The 10757-nt window shown below is 27.6% G+C and overlaps 1 protein-coding gene across 1 annotated transcript; it reads left to right on the top strand.

The window, feature by feature from the left end:
- The first annotated feature begins 2229 nt into the window (after positions 1–2229).
- Positions 2230–9750, top strand: PPO (phenoloxidase subunit A3). Its single transcript, XM_015333522.2, has 9 exons — positions 2230–2487; positions 2992–3184; positions 3279–3502; positions 4051–4253; positions 4607–5024; positions 5110–5238; positions 5324–5651; positions 5833–6065; positions 8549–9750. Exons 1-9 carry the CDS (start codon positions 2374–2376, stop codon positions 8792–8794), a joined length of 2088 nt encoding a protein of 695 aa, XP_015189008.1. The 5' UTR covers positions 2230–2373; the 3' UTR covers positions 8795–9750.
- The last annotated feature ends 1007 nt before the right edge of the window (positions 9751–10757 follow it).

Raw genomic sequence — 10757 nt, 5'->3', positions numbered from 1 at the left:
TTTTCTTTGCAGAAATAAAACATTGGTTATACCTAGTGTATTCGAGTTTATGTTTACTTTTTCTTGTCATAGTCGTCGTAGTTGTTTACAACGAATGACCATCTCCCCTATAGGATATAGTTTATAAATATATGTATATATATCTTTTTTTTCTATGTTGGTTTCGGTTTTTTGTAATCTCGGCTAAATCGTTGTGTTCGACAACGACGATTTAAAACGTACCTCGTCATCCTTATCAAAAAAGATCGTCGGTCTTGGATAAAGGTGTACCCCCCTGTCCCTTTCCATCAGTTTTCCTGGTATTGCGGTATACGTGGTAAAACAAAGATAACTAATATTCCTTTTATATATATATATATATTTTTTAAACTAATTTTAATGATAATCTTTCTTATCGTTGACGATTTGAAATAACAATTATTTCAAGAAAACAAATAAAATACTTAAGCTATAATAATCACTAATAATACTATTACTAATATTACTTTAATAATTATATATACTACTATTAATACTATTATAATATTACTATAATATTACTAATGATACATTACTAGTAATAGTAATTTAATAACCTAGTAATATAGAAATAAATATAATTCATATAAATATATATATATATATATATATATATATATATATATATATATATATATATAAATTAATTAAATTTTAATATAAATTTAATAAATTAATATTAAAATACTCTTTTTAAAGAAAAATAATAAAATAAAATAATAATATTAGCAATAGAATAAACTATTATCAGTAATGTATTACTAATAATAATTAATAATAATACATTATACATTAATAATAATTAATGTAACTTTATTACAAACAACTGACAAAGATGTGAATAAAGCATCCAAACTGTTTTTTCTAATGCAACATCTAACCATAAAAAGTTTATTTTTCATCGATGAAATTATTTTACAGCAACATTGCAAAACATCGTATTTTCACAGAAAAATCTCAAACACCCTGTACATAACAAACGTCGTGTATGTGTATTCTTTATAATTTACTCCTATAATTATCATTCATTTTTTAAAATGTATTTTTTTTCCTTTCATGTCTTCACTTTGCTTATGTAAAATTTTTCTCTATTACATTTTCTTTTATTTTATTTTTTTACTTAGCTGTAAATGTTTCATGATCCTAATACGGTGTCTACAAAACCACTCGCGATAGAAATGTATAGTGAAAGCAAAAGATCATTCAATGGAAGAGGTTCCTCCCGTGATTGAATTGCTTTCTCTCTCTCTCTCTCTCTCTCTCTCTCTAGTTTTTTTTTTTTTTACTTTTTTATCGATTTGTATATATATACACACATCGAGTATCATCAATCTCGAAGCTTAGATAGATAGATAGATACAACGAATGGTTTTCTCTGTAGCATGATCAAATAGTCGATTTCTTTTTATGATACTAATAAAGATGTTATAGTTGATTTTCGAAAAGATTGATTAGAAAATTTCATTTGTTAATGTATCATCCCTATATATTGGGTTGGCAAAAAAGTAATTTCAGTAGTAAGTAAATATACAATATATATATATTATTATATTATAAAATAATATAAGTATTTTAATAATTATATTAATTATAGTACTATTAATTATATTAATTATAGTACTATTAGTTATATTAATACTAACAATAGTATTTAATAGTATATATATATATATATATATATATATATATATATATATAAATATTATTAGGTTGGCAAGAAAATAATATTTCACACTAGAAAACCGAAATTACTTTCTCTTGCCTTTGTAAAAATTGAAATTAATTGAAATATCAATTACAGCTACGTTATTATAATGTTTACAAATTATATTTTCATTACAATTGAAATAATTATTTTCAATAAAAAAAAAAATATGGAAAATATCAAAGAAATTTTATAATTAAAAAAACCGGGACAGTATTTTAAAAGAAAACAGGAAAAGATAGAAAAAAAAACAGGATGAGAATTTGTTAGATAGAGGGGAGGGTGGTTTAAACTTACATTAGAAGATATATATATATATATATATATATATATATATATATATATATATATATATATATATATATATATATATATCTAATATGTATATTTTTTTTTGTATTTAAAACGGATTTTGCGGTTGGTATGTCTGTTATTTTATTTCTTGTCTACCACACTATATCCTGGAACAAGTAGTATATATATAAGCAAGTAATTATGTTCAATCTCTTCAAAAGAAGTTTTGGAAACCTAACGTGTTAGGTTTCAATCTTCGTTTGTAGAACTTTTAGTTAATTCAAACAGAAAACAAAAATATTTCATTTCAAATTTCTTTCTCTGTTATTTAATTGAAATAACAACACCGCATCAAAATGGGGAGCAATGATAAATCTGGAATACTTTATCTTTTTGATCGTCCCGCTGAACCCGTTTACGTACCTAAAGGAGAAAAACGTGTGGCTTTTGACATACCAGCTGATTATTTGGTAATGTATTAATTTTAATTACATTATTTATACACATTATACTGTGTGTAACATTTGTGATTTTAAAAGTACAAGTTTCTATAACAAGTTTTTTATATAAAAGTTTTTTTCATAATAAAATAAAATTTGACAAATTCATCATTAAATATTATCAATGAAATTTGCATTAATTTAAATTTATATTAATTTTTTTCATTCTATTTCGATATTGTTTATTTTTAAACACTGTTATTAAAAAAATAGTTTGAGAAATAGAAAAATTATTATTAATAATTAAATATAAGAAATAAAAGTATAATAGGTTACATTTTACACAGATATTTATCATTATTATGTTTTTATTTTATTATATATTTATTATTATTATTATTATTATTTTGTTCATTTATATTATATATCATTATTTAATTTTACTTTAAAATCCTATAATTTGTAATTGTTTTTTTTTCCAAACGATTAAATAATTATTTATATTTTAACATGTGTGTGACATTTTTTTTGTAGCCTGACCAATATCAACCAGCTGCCGTTGACATATTTAATCGATTCGGTGAAACAACCGATTCTAAAATACCTGTAAAACAAATTAGTTTACCTGATCTAAGTATTCCCATGCAACTTGGACGTAGATCACCGTTCTCATTATTCATACCTGCTCATCGTAAAGTAGCTGCACGTTTAATCGACATATTCATGGGTTTGTAATTTCATTAGATTCTAATCTTTCTATTTGTATACGTTTTAAATCATCGATTAACATTTATTGAAAATGAATTTGTTTTGAAATGTAGGTATGAGAACATACGAAGATTTCTTATCGGTCGCGGTTTATTGTCGTGATCGAATGAATCCGAATATGTTTATTTATGCATTATCAGTTGCAATATTGCATCGTCCTGATACCAAAAATTTACCGATTCCACCTTTACACGAAGTATTTCCTGACAAGTATATCGATGGTGGTATTTTTTCGCGTGCTCGAGAAGAAGCCAACGTTTCATCTCCTGGTCAAAGGGTAAGGATTTTTCATTTAATGGAAGTTTCTAAATTTATATTTAGAACTATATTTCTATTTCTTTTTTCTAAAGTTAATATAATACGTAATATTTTATATTTTTTTATAAATCACATAAGTAAAAACTGACACTCATGTAACCCAAGATAAATAGAAAAGCGTTGATACATAAAAAGCTTGTATATTCTAATATTTACAATACAAATATAAATGATAAAAATGGTTAGAATTAAAATTATTAAAAAAAACAATTATTAGAATTTGTATTTTTACGAGTCATGTAAAAAAAAAAAAATTAATACACGTAACTCATGTATAAATAACAACGTTGATATATAAAAACAAAATTACATATTCTGATTAAAGAGCAAAGATTTAAAATAACAAAAATAAAAAAAATTTCTACAAAAATTCCTAATTTAAAAAAAAAAATAAAAATAAATCAAATCTGAAACGGGTGTTTAGCATATAATAATTTAGGAATGTGGGTGGCTATTGCATATACAAAAAAAGATTGAACAATATTTGTTCTAACGTGTTTCATTTAGATTCCCATTGAAATCCCAAGGGACTTTACTGCTTCCGATTTAGACGACGAGCACAGAGTTGCTTATTGGAGAGAAGATATCGGGGTCAATCTTCATCACTGGCATTGGCATCTGGTTTATCCGTTCGAGGGCGACATGAAAATCGTTAACAAGGATCGACGTGGGGAGCTCTTCTACTACATGCATCAGCAGATCCAAGCAAGGTAGTAAGCACCCCCAGTAGTAGTATCTAGACATAAGCCGAATAGATCGTACCTATTCTCCATACTATTCCCCATCAATATACCATACCATATAGTCTCTTCTAGCTTTCTCTACACACATTCATAGCTAATTAACTTTTCATCTCTTACATCGTAGGGAAGGAAATCCCTTTGATCGTTAACTCTGACCAATTGTACGGTTTGTTGAACGCATATTTGTCGGATAACACACGTTTTGCGTTTAATCATACGAAAAACGATTTATATCGTTTCATTGATTTTTACAATCAATACAACGTCAAATGACAAATTTATTTGTCTTATTTTTATTGATATGAGTGTATTCTTTTCAGATATAATTGCGAACGTTTGTGCAATCGATTGGGACGCGTAACTCGATTGATTAACTGGCGAGAACCAATTCCTGAGGGATATTTTCCAAAGTTAGATTCATTGACTGCAAATCGTAACTGGCCATCCAGACCAAGCGGTGCCGTTCTTCGTGATATCAACAGGCAAGCGGATCAATTAAATTTTGATATTCAAGATTTGGAAAGATGGCGTGATCGCATTTACGAAGCTATTCATACGAGAATGATAACCAATATCAGAGGTGAAAAAATACCACTTACGGAAAAAGAAGGTATCGATATACTTGGAAATATCATGGAATCTAGCATTCTATCACCTAACGTCAATCTATATGGGGATCTTCATAATCTCGGTCACGTTTTGATTTCTTTCGTTCACGATCCTGACAATCGTTATTTGGTAAGGACAATTTGTTTATTATTAATTAAATTATTCGATGATGAATGGGTGTTAATTTTAATCATTGGTTTGTTTATTGTTTCAGGAATCTTTCAGCATTATGGGTGAACCTGCTACGGCTATGAGGGATCCAGTATTTTATAGATTCCATGCATTCTGCGATGACGTATTCCAAGAACATAAAGATACTTTACCCGAGTACAACGTAGATCAAGTAAAAAAATTAAAATTTTTTGTAGTATTTTTATTGGCTATTGGGATTAATAAATTTTGATTTATTTGTTTGTTTGTTTTGGTAGCTCGATTTTCCAGGAGTAGAAATAACTGACATTCGAGTGACTACTGCGAATCAACCCCCAAATAATTTAGCCACCTTCTGGAACAAGAGTGATATCGATTTATCACGTGGTCTCGATTTCACTCCACGTGGACCAGTCCTCGTCAGATTCACTCATCTCAATCATTCTGATTTCACTTATACGATCGTAGCAAATAATCGTAATAATTCACCTAAAAAAGGTACCGTACGCATATTCATGGCACCTCAACAAGACGAACGTGGATTACCATTTACATTTAGACAACAGAAACATCTCATGATTGAAATGGATAAATTTACCGTTTTACGTAAGTCTATTAAACAATATAATTATTATCATTTAATTTATTTTTAACTAGTATTATATTTTATCTAAAAACCTGCGTATAGAGCTAACTTATCGGAGAAACCTTTTCAAAAATTATTAACAGTGTTTACTTCGTTCGTTTACTTTTTTAATTTTCATTGATTTAATTGATATTTTTCTAGTACGTCCTGGACAAAATACAATTCAACGTAGTTCAACCGAATCCACGCTAACAATTCCCTTCGAAAGAACCTTCCGAAACGTTGATGAGAATAGACCAATCGGTGGTGATAGTCTGGAACAGTTCAACTTCTGCGGTTGTGGCTGGCCCCAACATTTGCTTATACCAAAAGGAAGTAAAGATGGATTTCCGATGGATCTTTTTATCATGATTTCCGATTATACCGGTGATGCGGTAAGTTTTCATATATTTTATATTTCTTTCTGTTGCACAAATAATATACTTTAAAAATCATTTTCAATATTACAACACTTAATACTGTTTTTACGCGATAAATAAATTCCCAAAAAATACTTTGTTTTAATTCAAAAACATAATTTAGTAAAGAAATAAATATATATTCTTCTTAGAATTTTTATTAAATAAAAGTTGTTCTATAAAAAACAGAATTGAGTATATTCTAACGAACAAAATTAACTACAAATAAATATTCAGCCAAAAAATTCCTATCGACTTATTGAACAATCTAATAAATACAAATATATTTTATTATTTATGAAAGATCCTATATTATCGTTCATTGTTATTTAATGATAATAAGCGATCAGACAGACAGACGGACGGACTGACGGACATACTAGCATCATTATCATTGAATTTATAATCTAATTACAAGATACCCTTTGGCATGGATCACAATAGAGCTTCAGTCATCTACAATTACTACTACTACTACTACTACTACTACTACCTTTACGTTGATCCTTCTGATTGACTGAGTAGAACAAAATCCCTTTGTACAATTGAGTTCATCAGACGTGCATATTTAATCGTCCATGAATGAAAATGTTCTTTCTTTCTTCATTTCTCTTTCCCCATTTTTTTTCCTACCCTTTTTTCCTCATTCTTTGCCATTCTCATTCGTATCGAATTACATTTAAACTATTGAATATTTATAACTTATTCATCAATGTAGAAAATTTTTAACGATCTGTTTTTGGTTTTTTTTTCTTTTTGAACTGACCTGTTTAACTCATTACTCGTCACAATACGAAAATGCATAACAAAGAAATGAAATTAACTGTATAATGATATTCATATTAATCAAATAGAACTATTTTTTGATTTGCTTTTAAAACAGAAAATTAGAAAAAAAAAACTTGTAACATTAATGATTAGAAATCAATCAAAGTGATCGAATATTCGATCAATCTTAATAATTGTCTGAATCTCTTAGTTATTATGTTTGTTTGTGTATATGTATATATGTTTATATACGTATATGTGTATAGATCTTTATACTATAGTTAGTTCATGCCGCTAGGGATATTCGATAACCGATATTCAGGAACGTTGTTGCTTTGCGTTGTCCGATTCCGGGCACGATGGGAATTATCGAAACGTTGGAATAGTCACGCAAGTTACCCTGTTTAAACTGGTATTCAACCTGATATACACTACACTAACGGTCAAAAGTTTTTAATTGTTTATAACATTTAAAGAATATTTCTTAGCCCATTCGAGACCACATGCACACCATGCGTGCAATTATATTCTATTATCAGTTATTTTGAATAAAGTATTCATTGAAAAATAAGACTTTTTTAAATAAAATTTGGTATTGTAAAATTGGCAATACAATAAAAAAAAAGAAAAAGAAATAACTTCTAAGAACCGTGTTCGAAAAAAGTTATAAATTTAGTTATTAATTATAAATTAAAGTTATTATATCGAATGGATTAAGAAAAATGAATATTTTAATAAACATACACCAATTTTATTAATCCCACATGTTGTAATTTTTAATTATTGGAATTTATAAATAATCTAAGATTTAAATTTTCATTTGAAATTATTTTCAACTTATATCTAAGGTGAATCAAAAGTTTGTGCGTGTTTTTAATTATTGAAATTTATAAATAATATAAGTTCTAAATTTTGATTTGAAATTATTTTGAATTATTATTTAAGGTGAGAGAACCACAAAAGTTTGTGCGTTGTTAAATTAATATTTCCAAAATAAATTTGACAAAAACATTATGGAGTTTCAAAGTAAAGTTTTAACATTATAAACGTACCAACTTTTAGTTCACCCTAATAGTATTTTGCCACATATCAATATTAAATAATTGATACTTAGATAAAGTTTCTATTTAATATTCTATTTCTTACTAAATCTAATTTGTAGAGTTTTCAAAAAATAATAAGAACCAATAAGAGAGAAAATGAAACGATATTTGTTGAATAAAAGCGATATATACTAATTCATAAAAATAATTTGTTGAGTATATGATATTATGGTAGATTGAAATTTTTATGGAAGATGAGCAATATCAATTACAAGCTTTTGACCGATAGTGTATGTGTAATTTTGATTGATCTGCTTTCAGAAACACACATAAACCTATATTGATTCGTAGTAGTTTGTTTGACGACATTTGATTGGATCGTTTTGATTAGATTTTTTCATATTCGAACTCATTTCTTGCAAATCTATTATACCTCTCTAAAACTTAAATAATATTTTTTATAAACATATGTTATAACTTTTAATTATCTAATTATTAAATAATTAATTTCTAATTCATTTCTACTCAACCCTTAATACAAACAATGTTTGTAATTAATTAAAAAAAGTAACGTGAACAAAATACTTCTAGAATCTAGTGTTAATTAAAAAATAGTCATATTTCACGATTATCATTCATGTTTAATAGGTTGAACAGGAAGAATCAACGGGTTGCAAGGATGCCACGAGTTTCTGTGGATTGAGGGACCGCAAATATCCGGACGCACGTTCAATGGGTTATCCCTTCGATCGCAAACCACGTGCTGGGGTTGATAATTTGGCACAATTCCTAACCGGCAATATGGCGATCACTACGGTAACCATAAGATTCACCGATGCTGTAGTACCACGTACTAGATCTGGAAGTTTTAGTAACACCTTGACCTTTAATTAACAACAAAATGCGATTTCTTTTTCCTCCTGGATATTCATGGTTTTTTTTCTTTTCCTAATATTTAATCGTTTACTTTAGTTAATGGCTTAGAACGGGAATATTCGTAATTTCGCGATACAATCAAAAAATTTTAACCTCAAGGAAGAACCGAAATTTTGTTTGTTTGTTTATTCAATATCGGATTGAAACAAAAATATTGAAGAAAAAAAAAAAAAGGTAGAAGGATGATAGTTTTAATTATTTCGAGTGATTGTTAACCCCTTTTTAGATTTCATATAAATTTCTCGCTCTTCTATGGGATTTAAAAAAAAAATCATTTTTACAGGAAGATAGGTTGAACAATTTTGCTTTCATTTTTTTTCTTTTTTAATAAAAGTGAGATGTTCGAAGGAAATTAAACAATACTTTTCTATGTAAAAGGGGTTTCAAAACTTTTCAATTCGCCCACAATGTATTCGATCTATGAATCTTTGATCGATAGAAGAATAGAGAATATATATTTCTATTATATTCTAGGATTTATTTTTCTAAGGAATAAGAGAACACATTTCAAAAGGTTCTCTCAGTTGACATGATAAAAAAAAAAAAAAAGAAAAAACACACATAGAAATCGAAATCGTACGGAAAATCGAAATGTTATCCGTTTGTCCCTTTCTCTCTCTCTCTCTCTCTCTCTCTCTCACTTTATTACACTATTTTTCTTTCTCTCTCGTTCTCTATTCTTCCTAGATCTGTTATCATCTTTTTATTCCATGTTTATTCGTGATAACGATATCCCCCGTTCTTGTTACTTTCATCCCTTCTAATATTTTATTCTATTGGGAAACTTAGATTGTAAGAAGCAAATGAAAAAAAAAGAATTAAAAAAAGAAAAAGAAATAATAATAATTATTATAAATAGTAAAAAAAAAAAAAATATGTAATATGAAATAAAGTATAAAAATGAATTATGCAAATTGTTCGATGTACTTTTCTTTTTTTTTAATTTTCCTTCTACCTAAATCACCCTTGTTCCACCCCCTACTCCTGTGTACTCGTATTAAATACTTAAATCACTCTTTCGTTAGTTTCTTTTATTTTCCTATGGAATTTTTTTCAATTGTATATATATTATTATTGTTATTATTATTTTCTTAATCCATGTTTTACGTTTAATTTGAAAGATCGGAGGATAATCATAAATCCTTCCAACGTCGTCCACCCTCTTTCATTTGAAATATTTTGTCTTCCGTATATATAAAAAAAATAAAAAAATAAAAAGACAAATACTATGATTTAACTACATATACGCAATATAATCCTAAACGGGTATATACTGACGTTATAATATCCTGGGAAATGTTATATCCTTTCTCGACGTTTTCTTTCCCCCTTTTTTCAAATGCATTTTATTTCCCCCAAGCAAGCAAGTAAAAGAAGTAAACGTTTTGTTTCTATAAGAGGAAAAGTCCTGCGGGCTGACAGACCGAATGCGGATTTACACACCCGAAGGAGAAAAAGAAAAAGAAAAATATATGTATACATATATATTTACTACTACTATTAGTATTATTCTGATACGACGTACAGTTACACGACGAAGATGGATATACGCGTTTGTGTTACACCCCAAACCACCCCAACTTGAATTTTCCTCTTGGAATAATCCTTCAGTTTTTTTTTTATCCTTTTCTTTTGTTTTTATTTTTTTATGTTTCTTGTTTTTTAAATCTTATACACATTCCCACATACTCGAGCACGCAACAAACTCGCGTACGCCTATTCACCCCTTTTTACTCAAACATTCATCTCCCTTACTCTTTCTTTTTTTTTTCTTTTTTTTTTTTAATTCCATTTATACCCTTCCATCATATATTCCGTACCACACTATCTTCCTTTAACTTTTTCCAACGTGTTTATAATTTTTTTCTACCCCTTTCTTTCTCGCTCTCTCTCTCTCTCTCCATTTTTTTGCTCAGTTTAC

The sequence above is a fragment of the Polistes dominula genome, unplaced genomic scaffold (assembly GCF_049000335.1).
Source record: "Polistes dominula isolate Pdom_NZ unplaced genomic scaffold, Pdom_raw_medaka contig_11, whole genome shotgun sequence".
In the NCBI taxonomy this organism is placed as follows: domain Eukaryota; kingdom Metazoa; phylum Arthropoda; class Insecta; order Hymenoptera; family Vespidae; genus Polistes; species Polistes dominula.
This window is presented reverse-complemented; position numbering and strand designations above follow the sequence as displayed.

Bases quoted from the DNA above. Each gene is read 5' to 3' on its own strand.
- PPO (XM_015333522.2), top strand. From the start codon at position 2,374: ATGGGGAGCAATGATAAATCTGGAATACTTTATCTTTTTGATCGTCCC. The intron at 2,488-2,991 runs GTAATGTATTAA...TTTTTTTTGTAG, and splicing joins ACATACCAGCTGATTATTTG to CCTGACCAATATCAACCAGC. The intron at 3,503-4,050 runs GTAAGGATTTTT...TGTTTCATTTAG, and splicing joins TTTCATCTCCTGGTCAAAGG to ATTCCCATTGAAATCCCAAG.